The sequence below is a fragment of the Haliotis rubra genome, unplaced genomic scaffold (genome assembly GCF_003918875.1).
Source record: "Haliotis rubra isolate DU_JTF1 unplaced genomic scaffold, ASM391887v1 Scf3, whole genome shotgun sequence".
Lineage (NCBI taxonomy): Eukaryota > Metazoa > Mollusca > Gastropoda > Lepetellida > Haliotidae > Haliotis > Haliotis rubra.
The window spans coordinates 570,544-594,418 of record NW_025766968.1 but is presented as its reverse complement, the minus strand read 5'-3'; the positions used below and the strand labels follow the sequence as shown (position 1 = coordinate 594,418).

At 39.7% G+C, this 23,875-nt stretch overlaps 1 protein-coding gene across 4 annotated transcripts; it reads left to right on the top strand.

The window, feature by feature from the left end:
- The first annotated feature begins 306 nt into the window (after positions 1-306).
- LOC124282396 (insulin gene enhancer protein ISL-1-like) lies at positions 307-23,574 on the top strand. Of its 4 annotated transcripts, none has more exons than XM_046718368.1 (6): positions 307-463; positions 656-848; positions 5,776-6,098; positions 11,165-11,442; positions 21,104-21,313; positions 22,681-23,574. In XM_046718368.1, exons 1-6 carry the CDS (start codon positions 439-441, stop codon positions 22,846-22,848), a joined length of 1,197 nt encoding a protein of 398 aa, XP_046574324.1. In that variant the 5' UTR covers positions 307-438; the 3' UTR covers positions 22,849-23,574. The 4 variants fall into 4 exon arrangements, with proteins under 4 accessions (XP_046574324.1, XP_046574326.1, XP_046574325.1 ...); XM_046718370.1 differs by having other exon boundaries at positions 21,104-21,427; positions 22,681-22,793; XM_046718369.1 differs by having other exon boundaries at positions 308-463; positions 21,125-21,313.
- Positions 23,575-23,875: the final 301 nt, after the last annotated feature.

The following is a 23,875-nucleotide window of genomic DNA, read 5'->3' as shown; positions in this document are numbered from 1 at the left end:
AGACATGTTGGTTTACTATGGTGAAAGGCCCTTACGTTTCGTTACGACTGAGTCCTAACCCTCACGCTCGGGTTTGTTTGGGGGGAGCTGTCGGGTTTGACTGACAGCTATGTCTCTACGAGCGAGGGCAGTACTCCACGAGCGAGGGCTCGCATAGGCAGCTTTCACTCTGCTCTTCGCCGAGTCGCACATGTCTGACACGCCCACTCACTATAATTAGCAGGTCACGTGCTCCCGTCACGGTGTGACGACCAATCAAATGCGCAGTTTCTAGGCTAGGAATTTATAGAGGTATTTTGTGTCATCAACCTTGCACGAGTTTTCAAGAGTGTTTGAGAGTTGCCGGGAACGAACGTACACATAACTGCGAGTCCTTCTTTCCACGTGGAGTGTTGTTGCTCAAAACCAGCCAAAATTTCACCCTCAAAGTCCGGGGACATGACTGCTGAGACCCAGGCCCCAAGTAAGTTATCATTGCGATGTTAAGTCATTCAACTAACTAGCTCTGTCGCCCGTCTCTGATATCACTTAATGTTGCGACGCTCGGGCCGATTTGTCCACCTACGTTCAACGTTTGACAGGTCGCCTAATGTACCAATAATTAAAATAAATTTGTGGTTTTGGGGACTCGTCTAATTTTACCGTTGTATTGCAGGCACCAAGCGACGGGTGTCGGTCTGTGTCGGCTGTGGCTCGCAGATTCAGGACCAGTTTATTATGAGGGTCGCCCCCGACTTGGAGTGGCACGCAGGGTGCCTTAAGTGTGCTGACTGTGACCAGTATCTCGACGAATCGTGTACATGTTTTGTCAGGGATGGGAAAACCTACTGTAAACGGGACTACGTGCGGTAAGTCTTCATTGTATTGTCATACTGGAAGTACTTGTACAAAGTTTACAAAGTTTGTTGTGGTTGGAAGATTATGTCAAATGTAGCATGAATCATCTTGATATAAATTCTTATCTCAGATTACGAATCTGAAACGCAGGAATTCTTAAATTGTACGTTCATATATTGTAACCCTGACAATGAAAACTTCAAGATATTTGTCCATACGGTATTGTATACTTGTGTTGTTGTCGAAACCAACCCGGCGAGATCTGTTTACCCTAGAAACTGCATGTCTAACGATACATATGTAAAACCCACAGTGTATGTTATAAATGACATGAATCAAAAATATTAAACTAAATGGGAATTTATAAACCATTAATAAATAGTGACTAAGATGTTAGTGAGATCCAATTTTAAAATAAGTGACATTAGAATAGAACAAGAAAACACGTGTAGGATGCGAGCTCCGACTGCATGTACACGTGTATATTTTGTATGATGTGTAGATATTCTGTTGAGGATTTAGCATATATGAAACACCAGATGCTTTTTGTTTATTATATGATGTATAAACAACGTGCCATCGTAAACAGTATGAACCGGCCGCGTATGAAATATCCCATAACATATTAAATATAATAGATCATAACAACATATAAATGTAAATAGATCATGTTCACATGCACAATTATGTGAAATAAGCGTCGATTTATTTATATTAGATCGTTTTATAAACCGTTTGGGTAGGTCGCTACGGTACCTATATGCGTGTGCCAGTGGGGTGGAGAGCTGCTGTAGGCAGGTGTCGTTGACAGCGACTTTATGTCAGTCATGATGCGTACGGTCGTCGTACTGCGACAGATCAGAGGCGAGTCAGGGCGATATATCCGGATGGGGCAGTGTCAGCATATACACTCTTCAGTCACAATACAGCATAGGCAACATATTGCTGTATGTCACTCTGACATTAATAGTGTAAATATTGGTCACGTACGTAGGTATTGTCACGTATAGTTATATCTTCAGCCTTTCAGAATGTTCATCAATGAAAAGTTCGAATAATCAAAGACCTAATAATATTTCATGGGATGGCATTTGATATTTTAAATTATTACATTGTTATAGAATTGATAACAACTGCAATTGACATATCTCACTCTCTATTATTCCCATGTCTGTAAGTCATGTGCGCGTGGACATGTACAAGTTGCGTGGACACACTGAAAGCTGAGTGTCTGATATACGTCTCGGTAACGCAATACTCCAGTATTAAAACAAGAATCCATCTGAGGTAAAAGTCAGCTAAACAACACTTCAGCGATCTGTGAAGAATTACAAAAAGTAGGACAGGTGAAAGGCAATCATTGTTTGGGGATGAGGTTTGACATGGATTAGTAAAGCGTCGGACATAGTGACAGTTCACAAAATCAAATGTCCATTGGCTTTTACTCCAGTCGTGTTTAATGAAGGCATCACGAGCGCTGGCTATGCCTCATTAGAGTTAAAGCGCGAGTACAAGGGGGCCCAATGAAGCGTCCCTGGTCCCCCCGTCCCCTCCACCCTAACTTCTCAGTGTGCCCCAGCTGGCCTGTCGACTGTGTCGCGCGTCTGTTTTGGGGGTCATAAGAAACTGAACGCTGGTCTCGTATGAATGGTTTTAGTGTCTGAATCCACCGTCTCTTAATTAGAGACTGTGTCTTGACAAGGGGAAATGATGTTCAAATTTCCGTTCTTTCTTGTAATAACTCCGTGTATTATCAATATTTTATTTGAGGATAGTATTTCAAATTTCTGAGCGATTAAACAGAAGGGGTAACTGGCCCGTGAAAACACGCGTCTCCACTACCGGGGCTTCTGTTTATAACATAAACATGCTTCGTTGTATGTTTTTCTTTGGCGAAGTATTTATGCAATTTTCATAAAGATAACATACTATGTCAAAGGTCGTGGATTAAATTTTTGAAATAATTACATATTTAATTTCTTTCTCCATAAGAAAGACTTGCTCATGTTCTTTCAGCTTTTCACACTGGCGATAGGCTTGCGTGGAAAACATACAGTCCTACTATAAACAAGGCGGAAATGGCATTTAATGTTACAAAATATAAAACAAAGGTTTATGCCTCGTTTATCTTATGTACAAGCATTTAGACCATTGCTACACTTTCCAATAGAAACGTTCTCATAACAGTCAATACGATGTCTTTCACAAATGGGAGAGAGTGTTTGGCACAACCAACCATGACAGCGTGATGTCGCTCTTACCCCTTTAATAGGAGTGACAAAATTCAAGTGCATTCGTGCTTTTCATCCAAAAACCTTTTAAAGCAATCGTCTTAATTACTCCCGCTCACAGAGGTCAGAGATTACAGTCCTATTGATTCAATCTACTAAAAGCACCAACAAGCGCGATTGCTTGTAAATAACCTGGTCTACCGCTGATCTTTGTGTGACACTATCACACTTTCAACAGCCCCTTAACAACGTATCCCGTAATAACATTTTTAACTTTCAAAAATAATTAAATAACAGGACTGTGATTTACCGATTTGCCAGTTATTTCTGCCACATACACATCAAGGGATTTTTCAAGTGGATTGACAGTGGGTTAATATGTGTATGTAAATTGACTGTATATTTTAAAAGTTTTAAAAATCACTATTAACATATACCTAGATAGGTATTTATTTTGGTTTTATTGATTATATCTACATATCTGTTAAAGAAAATTAATAGATAAATTATCAATTCGCCTTTCACCTTTGTACACAGAGTGGGTGGTACGAAAGTGGATTGACAATGGTTAATATGTGCACGCATGTATATTGACGATATATTTTGAAAGTTACTATTTTAATTACTATTAAATTGTATCTAGATAAGTATTGATTTTAATTTTGTTTAGTATATCTATATACCTGTTAAATGTGATAGATAAGTTATCAAATCACCTTTGTACACAAAGCTATACAACTAGTCAATACCAATAACAGCCTGATAAAGAAGGTGTAATCAATGTCTAGCTATACACATGATTAAAGAGTTCGCTAAGGAAATCGTTTTCCTCACCAACAAATTCAGATGGTTTCTTTGATAAATGTATTAATTATTTGAAGAGTTTGAACACGCTAATAATTAAGGTAATTTGAGAGGTGAGCGTACTTCTACGGCCGATAGCCTTCCTTGAAAGTCTCCGTGAATCAATGCTTTGAGAATTAGAGATACGATGAGAGCGATTTATTAGATAGAATTCAGTTTTCACATAGATATCTTCAAATACATAGATAGGGTCTACAGGTTCTATACTGAAATAATTAGAGACCTTCCAAGGCACCATTAACCGTTCAGTTTGAACATACTGCTGGAATTTGTTTCGATCCCAAATCGACTTTCTTCTCGAAATCCGCTAAGAGTTTTCCGATTTCCGATTCAAAGAAAACGCAGTTTATCATCTCAAGTTTGTCTGAGATAAACAACAAGATCTGCTAACTAAACAAAAAATATTGGCTAATCTTTTCCTTAAACACAGAAATCTTTAATTTTTGAGCTCATGGACTAGAATCCGGCTTTGGGTGTAATGTGCGTGTTAACGCTATAGGAAAAGGTTTACTTCCCAAATCGCGACATGCATATTTAATAGAAAAAACAGAAAGCGAATTCTTTAACTAAAGCATTCCTATGAATTTTTCATGCAAATATTGATAGCACACCCCAACTTTTGACGATTGAATTTCAAGTGGTTTATTGTCGCTTGCGTGCACTTGGACGAAAGGGAATCTTTAATATCAATGACAATAGTAAACTTTAGTTAACATTGAAGACTTTTATCATTATGTGCTTACAGATAGAGTAGATGAAAATTACACGAATTACACGACTCGTGGACAAGTATTTCCGGTATTTTGGGCCACATTGTATAACGGAGCAAGCATCATTCTTGTTGAACTATTTCACCAGTTTGTATGCCTTTGTTTAATAATTACATTTAGACTAGAATAACACTGATTGTAGGTTTCTATGATTATGCAGTAAATATAAATATTATATACCATATATTATGCAGTTATAACAATATGTTTATACCTTATAGCTGGCTACTGATTTTTTTAATGAAATGTTTCACAAAAGGATTTATTAAGTGTTAATTGAAAATTAATGGGGATTTTCAACACATGTCACTTCGTAAATTCGTTGTGGATCATATATGTCAGCCGAATGCAATTTACAACAATAAAGTTGTGCACGTGACGTGACTAGTTGATAAATACAATACTGAATGATATGGTAAGCCGATGTTATCATTTACATGCATTATTTTCAAATATCGATCCTTTTCAGTATTTTAGCATGAAATTATCACATTCCAGTCTCGATAAATAGGGCATTAAATATATTCAGTTTCAGTGATAATATAGATATTGTGCAATGGGTCACGTGACACCAATGGCAACATGTTTGGTAATTGGTTTGTAAAAGGATTAACGACTCTAAAAGAACGTCACACGTACAAACATCGAACGTGCTACATTGAGAAGAAGAATCGCCACACAAAAAATTAAAAGACATGTTAATGAATGAAGTGAAAATAATTAAATTTAATACATCCTAATGAACTATATCATATTACGTATAGATAGGTACATTTTTATATAATAGTATGATTAATTTGCTTAGAGTATTTATCGAATTTGAATCCGACTCCCGGTGAGACAAGCAATCAAATAGCAACGTTCTGTTTTGCAATTCACACTTAAAAACACTAACTGTTTCTATGTACCCGCTACAGTGTAGGATATAATAGCGATATTGTACATACTGATAGAATCTCTGCATTCCCTAGCTCGAGGTACGTGGTAACTGTCCGAGTGACTCTCGCATGAAACTTTATCACGCTTATTCAATATGTATTGACACTGTGTAATCCATCTCTCTTTATTTTCAGGTTATTCGGGACAAAGTGTGCTAAGTGTGGTTTAGGATTCAGTAAGAATGACTTTGTTATGAGAGCAAAAACAAAAATATTTCACATCGACTGCTTCCGTTGTGTAGCATGCAGTAGACAGCTAATACCTGGAGATGAATTCGCCTTGCGAGACGACGGGCTGTTCTGTAAGGCTGATCACGATGTCGTTGAACGCGCCTCGGGTCCTCTATGTGACCCTGGGAGCCCACTTAGCAATAACAATAACAACAATAATGACTCGTCAAGTGTAAACAACAACAATAAGAAAAGCCACTCAGAAAAGAATGGACTACAACTTGCAGGTAAATATTTCTACATATTTCTTCATATTTAACATGTATATATAATGTGATACTGTGCTGTATAGATTCCCATGTGACGTCGAATTATGAAATTGTGAAAGTGTTCTCGAAATGGATAACACGAAGCCAACCTGATTGTCATTTTGTATTTTGTCCTAGTATGTGGATGCGGCCATATTGACATCCCACACAGAACGACGATGTTATCTAAAATGTATCTATATGACTATAAAATCGTTACGTGCTCTGTGTAAATTATTTATACTGACTTAGCTGAAACTGATTTACCAACTAAAAAGACTGACGTATTACAGAGATGATTTGTAAACACAGTTTCGTAAATTTGAATTTTTTAAATATGTTTACAGGGCAACCATGTTAATGACTAAAACAGGCGTTTTGTTATTCCAACATGTGAGTCTAATATAGTAATAGTATCCATATGGTTTTCTAGGAGAATATAATATATATTTAACTGGTTATTGATTTATATTCTTCTGCAAAACGATATGTATTAATACATGATTTATATCCTTATTTATGGTTCATAAATTGTTATTGGTATCAAAAAGGCAATGCATACTTATAACAACACTCGTGTTAACGTAGGGTTTTTTAATAGGGAGTTTGAGCTGCATGTGTGTACAAAGACTCTGGCCAGGTGTGATGTTGTTACCTTTTTTAAAATATCAGATGTCACTATCGATTATTTATCGGTAATTTGTAATGACGACACAAAGAAGTGGCTAATGAAGCACACTTTACGATGGTTGTAAATTGCTGCACATCTCCCGTTATGATGAATTATTCCCCAACACATCCACATTACCCGCAAGATGAGAACTCATTAATGCTTAAAACAAATAGACATTTGACATATCGAGCTTGAGTAAGCAGCAAACTAATATAAGCCCGAGGCTGCTAAGTTTCAAAATGTACGTTTTAACCGATTTACGTCGATTTCTCAAATGTCAAACTGTCGACAGCTCTTAGGGAATCTAGACTTTCAAAAAGCCATTTATCTTCAACGATGTTTTAAAAATCATTAGGAAATGTATACTATAGATAGGCAAAAAGCTATTGATAGCGGACCTTTGAGGGGCTGGTCTGGCGGAATGACACAAGATAAGATAAAGTGAGTAAAATGACCACATGAATGTAGCCCTCCGCCCGTTATCAGATTGTGTTCGCGATCTAATCAAGACATGCCGACCTAGGTCGCATTTATCTCTTAACTCTACATTAACCACCCTGCTTTTGATTCAATCATGTAAACCATGTCTGCATTATATTTAATAATTACACAAAGGTTAAAGGGTAGCTCGGAGACACACGCACACAAACAAATAGCTCGAATATTTTAATTCCGGAAAGACCGTAACAATGGTAAAATGGGCTTCTAATCTTGTATATTTGCATGCGATGGGGGAATTACCCAGCGAACAGAGGCGATGGTGGTTTGCAAAGGAAATAAATTCCGATTATCTTTGTAGCAGATTGTATTTTCCTCTCGCCTTAATTTGCTTGTCTTGTCCCAGATGAAACTGTTCGCTACACGACTAGTTATCAGATATAAAATGTGCGGCACTCGATCCGATCGTCTGTGGACCCAACGTGTGAAAACGTGTAATTAATTTGCCCACAAGGGACATGCATCGCCAGTCAGAATGGGTTCAGTATGCCGTCTATCTGGCAATCTTTTCAACAAAACCCAACCGGGACCAGTTCCACAGCCGATCCTGGACACACAACTTTTGATATTTCGGTTTCACTAATTGATAATCGTCCGGCTATTAGTCTCCGACAGTTATTGGATGTCACAATGGCCTACATGTTCTAACAGATAGCTGTCGAAAGCCCATGTGGACGCATCCCCGTCGTATTGTCCTGAAACTCGATCGTCCTCATCCTGGATGGCATTCGACCCAAGACATTCCCCGCGCCATCAATGAATCATTTCGGCAAACATGCAACTTTTATTACATGCTGGTTTATTTTCATACACCAATAAATAAAACAAAAGCCCCCTCATCGAACCTGATCTTCCCAATTTGAGATTAAATCGGATTTAATCGTGTCCGGTTTCTAAAGTTATCAAACTTGGGATGTGTTCGGATGAGAAACCGGGCCGCTCCGACACAAACAATAACACAGCTTCCTCTGTTCTCATCCAGATTTCCCCGATTCTTCCGACTCTGTATATTTATCAAAAAGATACAATAATCACAGGAACTGCACAAAACACCCGACAGCAGATTGTATTGTTACGCAAAGCCGGTCCCACCGAGTTCCAGGGTTTAAACAACAGGGATGGTAAGGGTAGGTAATCAGGACCCCGCCGTCACACCGTCGCTAGATGGCGTAGTTTGCCCAACGGAGTCATTCGTTCATCTTATCAGCTCAGCTATCCATCAGTTCTGTCCTCCTCGCAGTAGGCTTCGATGTACTTGTGACGTTCAAATCGGGATCATCTACATTTCTGGCAAAAGTTTACCAACCAAAGCTTTACCTTCAAAAACATCGCTACAGATTTATTAATAAGAAAACTAACTTGCAGAACTAGTCCACATATCATATTGAATCGTCTCCGAGTGCATGTGTATCTGAGTTACAAAAAGCCCCTTTGTACAGCGAAACCTCGATAATGCGGATCCTGTTGGTTCGGGGACATATTAACGTGTTAAACTGTGTCAATAAACCGTAGAAATCCATACGAAACTTGTGAGTGATACACCCACCATTCTATTTCGACTGCATCCACTTTTGACGATCGAACTGTATGCTATTTTGTACACCACTATGTTGTAGGTGTAACGAAATACGCTACCTTGTTCACTGCATCTTGTGGTAAAACAGGAAATACGCTACCTAGTACATTGCATCTTGTGGTAAAACACGAAATACGCTACCTTGTACATTGCATCATGTGGTAAAACACGAAATACGCTACCTTGTTCACTGCATCTTGTGGTAAAACACGAAATACGCTACCTTGTACATTGCATCTTGTGGTAAAACACGAAATACACTACCTTGTTCACTGCATCTTGTGGTAAAACACGAAATACACTACCTTGTTCACTGCATCTTGTGGTAAAACACGAAATACACTACCTTGTTCACTGCATCTTGTGGTAAAACACGAAATACACTACCTTGTACATTGCATCTTATAGCTATTACGAAATACGCTACCTTGTACATTGCCTCATGTGGTAAAACACGAAATACGCTTTCGTGCAATGCAGACACAAGCTAACAAACACGTAATGGTGTATACTAGACAAAGCCTCAAACAGGCCAGGCAAAATCTTGCTTAAGTTTGTTTTAATCTGATTAAGTGGTCCAGAAGGGGTTCTGGACAGATGAAGTCCATCACATTGCTGGTTGAAGCATGTACCTACATCCCCACAGCGTCATGGGGACGAAGACCCCTTGATTTGTAGATACGGGCTGCGAAGAACATTGTGTATGAGAAACAGTACTTGAGAAATACATTGTCAGCAGGACTATTAGCGTATTGTTCATCCTTGTACGCGGGGTGGTCGGATAGCCCAGTGATTTGCGCTGTCGCTCTATACACCGATTGTCGGGGTTCGATTCCCTACATTTGTGAAGCCCATCTCTTGCATCCCAAGTCGCGATACTGTTGAGATATTGGTAAACTCGACGTAGAACCATACTCACTCACTTACTCATCCTTGTTTACATGAATAGATGCTGATCTCACCAACTGTAAAAAGAAACTATCGGCTATAATTAACGAGGGCATTAATCGCTCAACTTCCGTGTTTTGGTATTGTTTGTTTCTGAAGTAGATATATCTGAATCCCATGATTCACATGTCACTGCCACGCGGACGTGTGTCACATGTCGACCTTGACATTGTGCTAAATATCTTCTTCGTTGTATGTTTTATAAAAGAATGGTATTATATTTAGATTTTTAAGAAATTAATAAATCAAAAGTCTGATGAGCTGTAGGCATTATGCTCATTGTCTTGTCTCAGACTGTATTGACTGGACGCGACATTAACCTTGAATAGTTCGGAGTTATCTCTTTTCTGTTTGTTTCTGAAGATGTATAAGTAATGGTTCCCACGAAACATTGAGCTTTATCAAGAACTCACAAACATATCATTGTTTCTCACAAACAAACAATTTCTTATTGTGTTGTGACCGGTGTTATGGATCCAGTTGTATGGCAGGATCATTGGCGTGCAGTATTCAGGTACAATATAATCCTCCCTGGAAGGACGTTTTTCGTGGTGTTAGTCCAGTGGTATTTTACCAGTAGTGAGAAGACGTGGGTTTGGATTCATGAAAAACAATGGGTGACCACTTAAGCCCCACAGCGCGTTCTCCTACCTTTGAGACATTATTCAAACTTTCGAGCTGTCTAGGGGAACTAGGGTAGCCCAGTGACTAAAGCGTTCACACCGAAGACCTGGGTTCGCTTCCCCACATGGGTACAATGTCTGAAGCCTATACGTGGTATTGCTGTAATATTGTTAAAACGTCGTACAACCACACACTCACTCACCATCCTTCCTGCTTCAGGCCCAGTTTGTTTTGTGATCACAGAACTGTAACAAAGGGGGGGTTAGTGGGAAGCACAGTGGATAAAGCGTTCGCTTTTCAGGCCGAAGACCCAGATTCGATTTCACACACGTGTACTCTGTGCCTATTTCTGGTGTCCCATGTTGGACGTTTGCTGGGATTTGCTAGAACATACTCACTCACTCTGTGCTAAGGTACGGAAGGAAGAGATAGGAATAGGATGCAGCTGAAGACTGCTACATCACATTTACTGTTATTCTGTGAGCATGGAATAATACATAGTACAGTATACTACGTTTATAATGAACACGGTTACAACGAACTACGGATATAACGAACTATTATTTTGGTCCCGACCCTTGCTGTATATTTAGTCGAAATACACATGCAGCACGTATAACAAACTACGGTTGTAACGAACAAACATTAGTTGCCCCATTGTGTTCGTTTTAACCGTAGTTTTATGTTTCTCATTATGATTACTGACACGAATATTCCCACCCCCAGGTCGAGCAGAGCAGGCAGGCGGAACCAAGCCTGCTCGGGGTGGCCATAAGTCTGATCACAAGACCACGCGGGTGAGGACGGTGTTAAATGAGAAACAGTTACATACGTTACGGACTTGCTATAACGCGAACCCCAGGCCGGACGCTCTCATGAAGGAACAGCTGGTGGAGATGACCGGCCTCTCCCCCCGGGTCATCAGGGTGTGGTTCCAGAACAAGAGGTGTAAAGACAAGAAGAGAAGCATCCTCATGAAGCAGATTCAGCAGCAACAGGATAAGGTAAGGCGACTGGGATGCTGTGGGGAGTGGAACACCGGGTGCTCACGTGTGGATTAGTGATGAAACTATTGACAGGGCCAAGATTTTCGAAGCTCTCTTAGAGCTAAGATAGTCGTAGGTTTATGTTAATGTATGGCATTTATGGCCATCTTAACACTAGGTGAGCTTCGAAAATCTAGGTCTTGGATTAGTTACATGAGTTCAGTACATATTTAGGAATCAATCTAAGTTTTGGCGCGGGGTTAATTGTGAACAATATATTTCTCAGAAAATATATGGAGGGTAGTTCAGTTCGATTTCTTCAAGTGTTTATGTTGCGCAAGTGTTGATTGGCCACCAATTTGGTCGATGGTTGGGCGATGGTTCCAAAAGGTTATGTGGACATTTGATGTAGCTGAGATTCCAGGTTCGCGATGTCTGAGTGTAGAAGAGCATCGATGATAGCATAAATAAGGCTTCTCGAATTGCATATTTATGAGAGGCAGATGGTTAAATGTTTCTGATATGCTGGAATCGTTTATCACGAAGGTGTCTGGTGTTGGTGTGCTTGTCCAAACTACCATCTAGTAACCTTGTCTCTCTTGGCAAATAAAGAATCGGCGGAGGGTTTGTTGACTTACTCCGCTTGCATAGGACGCTGGTCATGATATCGACCACTTGTTTGTCTGTTCAAACAAACACTCGAAGGTTATTTACAAACCATTGTAAGATGGCCGGAATGGTGCTGACTTACACTCAAACACAAACATGCAGACTGAATATTGGTTAGGCGCAATATACAATATTCAATCGTATGTCTTCCCAAAATAATCTCAAACACTCCTATACGCAAATGCAGCTTTATTGCGGGCTTAGTGAACAGATAGGCATCCCATTTTGAGGACGATTCACCATGGCCGTTGTACCGGTGAAAGTGATGTGTCACACTGATGGCTGATCCTGCATGCTACATTAAGTCAGCTCTGGAACTATCAATATGGTTAATAGGGAATTCTCCGGGGTCTTTTAGGTGCATGGTGTCTTTTCCTGATGAAAGACCCGAGGACCAAGTACAAACACGTTGATTTAACGATTTTCAAATGAATTGAGAGGTTACAAAACTGGAGTTACCACTAGTTTCTTTCTTTAACGCGTTGCTCAATGCTACGACAGGATCGTGCATAGGATAATCTCTCTACAGAGATCAATTTTATAGCTGACACTTATGGCCACAGCTGACATACATGCCTTTTAGTTTCATTGCAGTTTATAGTTTATCCCCAATCTCAGTTAAAATAAATCAAATGCAGTTCAATGCAAATCTGTTTAAAAATGTAAGCATAGTAATCCTCCAATCAGCTCGAACATACAATCCGAGCAGCGACGGACCCAGGCATAACAGAGTGTTCTGTCATCTGATATCGCTACCCAACAGCGATTAAAAACCTCTTTATTTCAATAATTTATGGAAAAGCTTGATATTTTGATAGGGGCTGTTTCTAAATGTCAATAGCTATTTAAGTCTGTTTCTTTATCTTTTCATAAATGTTTGATATTTTATTGGTTTCGCGTTGAGGCAAACCGTTAGCTGAATGCCTTGCTTTAGATATCGAGATTGACCCTTCTAAAATCGCCTAATGTAACTGCTATCAACGCGTCGAAACGGAATCGATACATTATGCATCTAGACAGGTATACTTAGCATGCTAAACCGTCATATATATGAGTATATACACAGTATGCTTCGGAGTATCCGATTTCCATTGAAATCACTATGGCAATCGCTGCGTTGCAGTTTAGAAACCTTACCTATAACAGCATGGTTTTTCTCATTGTTTACCGTTATAATTCAGGATATAGCTACGTGTAAATATTCTTCATGCATTCAGAATTCGCACATTCTTCATTTTATTTATTTCACCTCTTCATAACAAAATTAACTCTCTCGTGTAACGTGTCACAACATTTTTCTTCAAATCTTTTACACGTGTAGAGCACAAGGAGCGGTATTTCTACGTTGTATTCCCAGAAGTGCCAAGCCAGTTATCTACCCCCAGTCGTTTCCTATCACAGTCGCCCGGGGGAGCTTCCTCCCTGGCCCGACGCCGGGGAGGAAAATATCTGAAAAATGACTGTCTTTTTTTGCTTCTGAAAATGATTATAAGAAGTGTGTCTGTGAGTATGTCTGGCAATGCAGGGAGGATGTAGGACGGGCTATCCCGCCAAACCCCCCTCCCTCGTCCCGGGGGTGGGAGACGGGTTTTAGGGTGAGGCTCTTGTATTATCAGTCTGCGCGGAAAGGAATATTAGCCGAGTGTAATCAGACATGTATCTCACCATTTAACGTGATAAAACATGGAGATAATTTCAAACACTTCAATAGAACCGAAACCGCGTGCCATCCTCTGGAGCAGGTATAGTGGAGTGATAAAACCTTGTGATTCAGATACGGACTCATATAGCTTATATATTGTGTCTGAGGGGAACTTGACTTGAACACCTGAGAAGAAACGCAGCACGTTTTAACTAGACAAGTGGCTCAAATTACAGCACCTTTCTCAACTAGTTGGCCCAAATTTCCTCATACTTTTCATAATCACCGTCTCGCGCGGCCATCAGAGTTTCTGGGCGAGCGAGAGAACACCACCTTCAATCTCAAACAATTTTTCTCTCTCATTTCCTCTACTCCTTAACTCGAAACTAGCAAGCTGAACGCCAAACTGCGCGTAATTTACCCAAATTACAACTTTTCCACCGTTTGGTAATTTTCGCGGATGCACGTGGTTGCAAATACCCCCTTTCACGTAGCTTCCATTGTGCGAAGCCTAGTAATTACCACTGTCAATATAGCATATGTTGGTTATGAAACGGCGATGGTGGACTGAAGTGCCGCAGATATAAAATAATGTTTGATTCTAGCTCATTTCGCGTGGAATTGTGGGTTGCATTGAAGGACTGCTCACTTCCGGTGCATCGTATCATCAAACGTCACATTATCAGACAAAATCCCTGGTTTTCACGACCAAACGCAAATAGAAGGTTTTGCCATGGAATTAGATATAGCTAATTTGGTGTAGTCGATGATATTAGCCGAAATTAGTTTAGCAAACAAATTGAAAATACCGACTCAAGACTGGAGGTTTATATTAATTCTACGTCGCCCTCAGGCACATGGATAGTTCTTTCAATTGTTCTGATAATTCGTCGTATTAAATCTAGATTGGTTCCCGTCAAGATCCAAGTCAAAGACCGGTTTTCGTGTAGAAGTGTGCGCTGTCGTTCACGCGAAATCGCCTTCAATTCGAAACATCGCGTGCGGCTTCTGCTCGGGCCAATCTTATCAAATTTTCTGTCAATTTTCGCGAGAAAGAATCATGTTTCACAACAAGACGCTATGTCGTGATGCGCACTATTCTCCGATCACAACCTCCCAGAAGCACTCGCTCTGATTATGTCAAAGTCAACCTTGCGTATCTGCTAATTACCGCCAACTCGCGGTCCAGCCGAGATCGCGTCAAAATCACGCGTAGACACGCGAGACATCCCGAGGCAACTGATAAAATCATAGAAACAATTGAAGGACAATATTTGCAAGGTTATTGCTGATATTCTTGCGGTAATTAAGTTTCGTCTAATTTTCGCTGTCCACTTAGCAGTTGAGTTCCCAGCATCATACCCCAGGCCAACAGGGCTCAATCGTCGTGTTTAATGTAGCAGAACTCTAGCGCTCCTTTGTGGCAGTTGTCGACTTAAGAAGCCCCACTTTAATGAAAGAGCAATAGCACTCTATTACACAGTGGTTATTGCATCAGTACAACACCTTTCGTGGACTGCATAATTGCATGGAATGTTAATGGTAGACCTTTAACTCATATTCCCATCTCGGGCGACGTCAGTGTCAATTGATTCAAATGTTAATTAAAACACTTACTGGATCCAAGTGAGGGTCTGTTCTTTGAAGAATACACCTACCTTGCGTTTACAGTAAGATGAGGTAATTAAATGATTTACATACAAGTGAAATGGTATTCCTGAGAAAACTCTGATATTTGACAGCAATAGTGTATAAAGGGTTTGGGAGATCGGTGGGGTATGGAGGTATAATACATATCAGTGGTAGAGCTATAACGACATTGGAACCCCACCCCCACCCCTTCCTATTCAACTAGTGTAAATTGCTGTATACAGACAGATGTATATGGTTAGAGAGCTATTTCTCTCATTTCTACAGTATTTATTCTGACGACTAACTTTTTGAGATTTAAATTTGAAACCTCTGCAAACAAATACTGTGTATATTGTGGAGCCATTTCAGTGCATTGCCGCTTACCAACAATATGGCCATGTTTATATAGGGTGACTTTCTGCCCCCTCGCACTTGGATAACCCGGCGTATCACCCCCAGGTTTGTTGAGAACATTGACGAGCCTCTCGTACACACTACCATCCACACCTTCCTCGAAACACTCACCGGGTTTGGTCAACGCCAAGGTGATGTGCTGACTCCCCACTCCTTACTACCCATAGTAAATATATCATACACTTATATACGGGATATATATATATATATATATATGTGTTATTTGTGATTCAATGTTAAACATATCAGTATTTCGTCTTCAAGCAGTATTACATACTCATTAAGTCATAGCTTCTCTAAAATTAAGGAATTAAGTAAAAAATATAGTTTGCACTTATTATACTTACTCTACATTTGTAATCTATTTCTTTATAACAGCACATTTTACGCCCCAATTCTGTTTATGTATTTTTATTTTTAATCTGAAATATATCAGAAGTCAGTATACAATAATGGGTTTTTTATGTGGTTTTCTACTTTCGGTGCATTTTTGCCGATATCATTTCTTTAACATGAATTATTGATGTACTTCGACTTAGCTGGGAGAATAATGTACATAAAGATGATTACATAAACATTCTCCAGTGAATGCATTTCTTCCTATTATAGAAGGCATAATCTAAAGGGGCAATGTAATTTATTTCATTTACACACATTTAATCAGAATTGTATTCTTCCATTAAAAAAACTTACAATTGACCTAGTCATAAAATAAATATCATTGACTTAGATTGCCATCCCGTCATAATTACTACAGCTTTAAAAACAATTAAGGTATTTTCGTTAAAAGTCACGAGCAAGCTTGAGTTATTAGCAAAACATTATGAAAATAAATATGTAGCACTCTTGCAGGTGAGGTTGTAGCCTGGATCATGTATGGAGGAGTTGGATTATATAGGCTGTGTTTAACTGACGTGGACTGACCACGTGACCACGTGAGCCTCCTAATGTCATGAATCAGCAGCATTGACATTAAAGATTGATACTCAACAAGGCGAATCAGGATGACGAGCTAGGCTTTAAGCAATGGCACAACATAAAAAATACATTATCCTTAATCTGCGCTGTCAACCAGTACATCAATAATTTGTGTATGTCTGTGTACTCTTTATTTCAAAGTAAAAATCTACATAATTACCTTTATCTTTTGAAATATAATTATTCAAAATTATATTATATTCACATCTTTCTCATTTGAAATTTTGAATTTTATATTACTGACCGGTAGAATTTTTATTTCGATTCATATTCAACTTAATCAGGACGGCAATTGTTTCCTTTTAACTCCGTCCGCCATTGCTGGCTGTTGGGACTGATTGGCACATAAACCGAATTCTTCTTATTTTTTTTTAAATTCGTATTCTGAATTTGTCAGTTCTAGAAGTCAAGCTGTTCTTTAAGCCATCTTCCCATTATATTCGTCTAATTAAATCACAAAGCTGGTTCGAAAGCTTCCAATTGCGATTTTCTTGGCGAACAACGCCCTAACAATGGACTCTTTGGACAGTAAATATCTGGCGCGCGCCTTAGAAACTTCAAGCCGTAATGATCGCAGCTCTAGCGCTGATTACTACTGGAGTTTAACACTGAATGCAGTCTTTGGTAATATTTTTTCATGGCGGGTTAATTTGATGTAAATTTGTTTCACTGATTAGCGAGCTGAGCCGTTCAATTTCCTCCTCGATACAGCATTGCTAGCTCCGAAGCGACCTTTCCGTTCCGCTATATCAGGAAATTAAGGAATGGTCTTATTGGATTACTTCTTTTAACATTCGTAATTAAAAGCAAATTGTTGAGGCATTGTATTGTCCTAGCTTCACATGGAAGATACAACATCATGGATTAGTCGAGATCACAAAGAACACACACATTCGTTCGGATTAACCTGGCCCGAACGAGTTTTTCACCACATAGAAACGCTTTGCAGGCGACGAATCGAGTCTTTATTAATATTCTACATATTCTATTCATATCCGCTTCTTCAAATATTCATTGTGGTAGTAATCGCAATTCAAACTGTTTTGTCGTCCAGATTGAGATATAACGACATCAAACCCCCAAAAGCCATTCAGAATATTCAAATGCCTTTTCTCTCAACGCAAACAATATGTTACATAAATCAACTCGGCAAGGAACAATTATTATGCTTCTCAACGATGTGCTTTTTTCCCTTGATGTAACGCCAAATGGGATGTTATATTGCAGATCTTTAAATAATGTATATAATTACAATTATATTTATTTGCCTCGTAGTAATCATAAAGTTGGATCTAATGGAGCTAGTAAAACTTGAATGGCTGAATTAATAAAATAATTGGGCTTCCATTAACATGGAAGGATGTTTTAACAAGAGCGTATGAAACAGTTTATCGCGAGCATTGACTGCAGAGAAACTATCAACACTTTTGACATGTTGCATATCTAGACGTTTATGTCAATATTTGTCAGGATTTTTAATTCGGGAGTTTACACCGTCACTTAAAGGTTATTAATTCAACATAGCACGTGATGTTTATTCAGTTGCGTGTATGGAACACGTGCATTTACTCTAACAATACCGTTAAACGCAAGATCTATTTTAGGGAACGCTCCTGTGGGAGAACGCTTGTCTCGTAGTGAAAACAAAATGTATATTTCGTTTCAATTACGGATTATTTTTATTTATTTATTTATTTATTTTTATTTATTTATTTATAAATATATTTATTTATTTATTATCTTTAATAATTTTCGCTTATTAATAGGCATAGAAGTAATAACTATTGCTAAATTTCTCGAATGAACCGAGACAAAGAGAATTTGGTTTGTGTATTCGAGGCTCGGGTATTGTTTGAAAAATCTGTCGTTATGGGGACTGCAACCAGGGAGCAGATGTTTGCTTTCAAGGATAGCAAAGTCGTGACCGAGCCTGCACAGAAACCGCCGTTTAAACAGAGGGGCGCATCTATGAAATTAGCACAATCATTATTGAAGAAATTACAGTCTTATTAAGTCGCTACATGATACTCTCAATGGGCCAAGGGAAGCTTGTTCAATCCACGGTTCCACCATAGCGTCACAATATTCTCTGTGTGAGGATTTCCACCCACAATCATGTCTTCCCGGTTGCCCGGACCGCTCGATCCCCACCCCCCGGGCGGTCCACACCCTATTATCATTCGAGCAATTACCCCGTCCCACGGTCATTTTAAACCCCGGACTCATCTGGCATCACCCCAAGAAGTCCCTCACCAAATGTGCTGTGGTCTGTTCCCCTCACGTGCTCCTTGCGTTGATTGCACGTTCGTGCACGTGCATCAGGAGCACGAGACCACCTTATCTCAAACGTCCAACTTCTTTGATATTTCTTTGAAAAAATAAATATCGATTTTTAAAGAATTTTGCAGCGTTTGTACACTATTTTGTATGCAAATGTTCTTTCAGTCCGATATTCATATTCAAGTTTAATGAACATGGCGTTTAGCGCTTGGATACTCGAGACGTTTAAAGGGACATTGCTTTAAATATATACTGATTGTTTCGAAGCTACGTGCTTCATGAAGGTTATCAAACTCAGTCAGGATAAATAGTGCATAATTTAACATCTCGCCTGTCACAGTGGATATATGTTAAAGAAGTTTCTTGGTGTGATTTACTTGGAGATTATCATAAAGGTCCTCGGAGATTCGGTGAAGCTGTATCTCAGCATCGGGATCTGCGGTATCGTCTGACGTACTATCGTTCACAATCTTAAAACTATCCCATTGTGTGACGGCGCATTGCTTTTGTCGATGAATACTGATATACTACCGTTAGAGACCAGAGCGCAATAAAAATAAAAGCGCCCCTCCTCCCTCCCGCAATTTCGCCGATTCATCAATGTCACACCTGTAACTAAATGCCAGCAATCGGCCCAACCTGTCGATGCTAAAATAATTATTAGTTTTACCTTTATTTTCAACAGGGTATCCAGAAAAAGCGATGTCTGATAAGAAAGCCATTATTGTCCTATATCTGCTAATCTGTAGCTCCGTTTCCACTAAACACTTTGTAGAACTGGGCTTCTACGTCCTCGAAGTCGCAACCATGTCAATGTTTGTTTATTTATTTATTTATTTATTTATTTATTTATTTATTTATTTATTTATTTATTTATTTATTTATTTATTTATTTAAAAAACACCACTTCTGTAACACATTTCGCTTATTAAAAGGCAACGAAGTAATAATTTTGAAATAATATTTTGAAATAAACATATCACCAATATTCAGCTGTGAAAACCGGGCTGGAACAGGGAAAATATGAAACATCCTTTTTGTGTTTTTTTCATGTGCAAATTCCATTTCAATTAACATCAGTGTAAGTAATTGAATATGATACCACGTAGGTCGTTTTGATCAATGTGGTAATAATATACTTGGTGAATGACTACAGCTAGATTATTTAATTGGTGTTGAAAGATACGCTGCTATCAGTTAAACTCTTTGTGACTGTTCACAATATTCAAGTAGGTCCAATGCAGAAACGTATCGATAATGTGTCCTCTCTGACGTCCGCGCAATGTGAAGTTGTTTCCTGCCAGGTCCGCGCGTTGTCACCCTGTCATCTTATCATCCGTGGTATGTTTCACCTGTCAGAAAGGCCATCAAAGAGCGAGTAAAGCGGGAAGCCACGTGCATGCGCTATGTACAACAATGACGCGCACTGGCGCGGTTTTTAGTTCTCGGGGGGTGTTTAGGTCGCTTTGTTCATTATAGATTTTTCTAAATCTGGTTCCATCGATTCCATGTCAATTTCTCACGGGTAAATAAACTTTAGGACCCGATTGATCAGTCGAGACGGCGGTGTATAGGCTTATAACAATGGTGTGTGCAGTCGGGCTGTTTGGCCAGTTTCTATAGTAAACGGTCGCAATCTCACGCTTTTATCATTCTCTAGGTCTTTGTTTGTACTCCTTGAATATTCTCATAATCGGAGTTTATTTTCAATTCTTGGGTTGTTATTCAACTGAAAATATCATCGCCTCAGCCTTGATTTAACGGTGTTAAAGCTACTGGAAAATATTCTGTTTCTTTGCTCAATAATGGAATTTCTGTTTCATGAACCGTACACTGCCGCAAATCACACTGTTGAAATATTCCAATTCATTCCGTACACACAGAACCCGTCTGTACTCTGACAACGATTACACAGAACAGAGGTTCTCGTACCGAGACATGAATCAGGCTTCATTACTGCTAATGTATATAAAACGAGCACATTCTGATCTCATACATCCACACGTGCCATTTGCTTAGTCAGAATTTCATTTGTGTCCAGACGCGGTCTTTATGTGACCACAGCCTTTCTTTCATCTGTTGCAGAACGGAAACGGCTTGCAGCGCCCCCTGCAGGGAGTCCCCATGGTGGCATCCAGCCCCGTGCGTCACGAGGGGCCTGGAATCCAGGCCAGCCCAGTAGAGGTCCAGAGTTACCAAACTCCTTGGAAGGCCCTGAGTGAGTTCGCCATGCAGGGAGACATCGACCATCACCATCCCCCCTTCCAACAACTGGTGAGCAGTTTCTTGGCCCCTCCTGATGAGGATGATACGGTTGTATATCTCGAGGACCAGGGCTAGTCACGTGGCTGCTTCTAGCCAATCAGATGCTCCCATCTCTTACTAACGGTAATCTCTCCATCACTCCAGGCGCTAACCCACTACGCCTTTCTTGTGTCGTGACTGAGCTCGTCAGCCTTCTTGACCCTCTTTGTACGACCCCTCTCTTAATCCTTTTTTTCACGCGATCTTTCAAAAATACATACTGTATTTGTTTTACCTCTTAAGCTTACTCACCACCCACCCCCTAAAGCCTTCACGTTATTTATTAATTCGGTCGTCGTACATATAACAAGAAAGGTGTTGTGGCTGCCATCCCTCGATGTGTCAAGATTATATTGCACGCACGGGGAGGAGGGACTTTGGGGGACATTTTCATCCACACGTTGATCGTTCAGAGGAAACAATAAAACTAAAATAACATGAACATATAAGGAGTTCGTAACGGTTAATGAAATCAGTAGTTTGGGCCATGGGACAAGGCCATTATCAAGTGTATTGTATATTTGTTTTTATGATGAAATATCCAATACCTAGTCTCCAGCTTCATCTTTCCTGTCAGTAACTTTCCACAGAAATTCTCTCGCACGTAATTTGATTGGATGGTTATTTTTAGAATCGTGTCATTCGAATCGGATTCAAATTGAACTTATAGCAGAATATCGCTCACACTAGAATCTAGATGTAATACGTTACTACGCGAAGATTATACATAATAAGGAATCTTAGCCAGTCGAAGAAGTTATAGTAAGGAATCATTATACTTTAGGAACACTATACACAATAATTTAGTCATAATTTATTTAATTACACATTAAGCAAATGACAAAGATAAAAGTCCTCAAAGTCTTCAGCTCTCTCTCTCTCTCTCTCACTTTATCACCTGGGTTTTGGACCCATCTGTTATAGCACGCCCTTTTTGGTTGCCCTGTGTCCTCAGGTAGACCGTTAGTTTTCATTTAGCGGTGCTTCATTATTATTTCATATCATTTAAGATTTGTACATGTTGTTTTGCTTTATAGACAACACTGCTTTGCTTATTTATGCATAGATTGTATTATTCATATTTATTTAAGTTGTTCATTATCACTAAATATAACAGTTTGTAAAAATAGCCAGCGTTCTGAATAGACCATGTGGTTTTATTAATGAATAACGCTGGATCTTTATGTTGTTAAAACGGACACTCCTTTATCAGGACTAAAGATCAATCTTTCTCCTATTAAAATAGTAAAACTGTAATTATAACGTTTGTTGTAATGGAACGACTTGCATGTATGTAGTCGTGACGTTGTATTAATGTCGACGTTACTGCGTTCCAGATGTCAACGTTCGACAACATGGAAGCCCACTGCGGGGCAGGGGGAGCGTCCCCACAGAGCGACCCCCTCATGCACGTCTCCTACCTCCACCACGACGACATGCCCAACTCCGTCAGTTCCGACTTTCCCCGAACACCGTCAGAACTCTCGAGTCCGCTCAGTCAGTGACGGTATCCCGTTGGCGGCGTCTGGGACTGACGTCGCCTCGGACAACTTACTCAATCAACCTAGTACCTCACTGCCACTCTGTTGGGGGCAGGAGACCCATATTCCGTTCAGGGCTCCTACGCGCACAAGGAACACGCCCATCAACGTCCCACCGGCTGGTCCTCAGTCTTAGTGTAAACTGGGCTTACCTGTGTGCAGTGTGGACGTACGAAAGTCATAGTGAGCCAGACTCCAAGTCAAACCAGGAAGTGGAGGACCGGCACCGGTCCGGGTTTTACACGGGACGAGTATCTGTGTTAGCCTACCATGTAGGTGTTGTTATCAACCGGATCAAGGGTCCGGACCAAGAATGTTGTGTTGACTCGTTGTGAAAAATGTGGATATATATAGGACAAATGAAATTATGAACAATGTATATAGACAGTGGTTTGTGTCATTCTCGTGCTGTGCTTCTTATTGTTATTTTTGCACGAACTGAGCGCGTGGCTCCGAACTATACCCCACCCACCCCTTATTGGGGGGTGGGGTACGACAACACGTCTGTGCATTGTTTACACCACAGAGTAGCTATGTGATCTTGTCTTCTCCATGTCGTGCTGTCATCTCTCTCATCAGCACGTGCAGAACGTGCAATCAAAATGGCGTCCTCTAGTGTATCTCACTCAATCATCCCTATTTCTTGAAAAACATAATTTAAATTATGCAATAAAATGTGTACAAATGTGATTATTTTTCCTTTATGCTATTAGGCATCTGCCTTTTCAGAATATCAGAGCAACGACTTTGCATACGTACGATATATGTACGTTGACGTACACAGATGACAAAAGTATCATTACAGCCAACGAAACGCATGGGGTTCCTGCGTTATACCGAAAGAAAATGTTCCATGACACTTCGTATGCTATAACTATATTTTAAAGTGTGTGCATATAGACCTAGCAAGTCTTGTGTATTCATACGAGTAGCTATATATCACAAAATATGAAACAACTATAAAAGGTTACACACTTAAGTGAATCTAATT

Coding starts and splice junctions, on each gene's coding strand:
- LOC124282396 (XM_046718368.1), top strand. CDS start 439: ATGACTGCTGAGACCCAGGCCCCAA. Junction 6,099..11,164: donor GAATGGACTACAACTTGCAG/GTAAATATTTCT, acceptor TCCCACCCCCAG/GTCGAGCAGAGCAGGCAGGC. Junction 21,314..22,680: donor ATCCCCCCTTCCAACAACTG/GTGAGCAGTTTC, acceptor ACTGCGTTCCAG/ATGTCAACGTTCGACAACAT.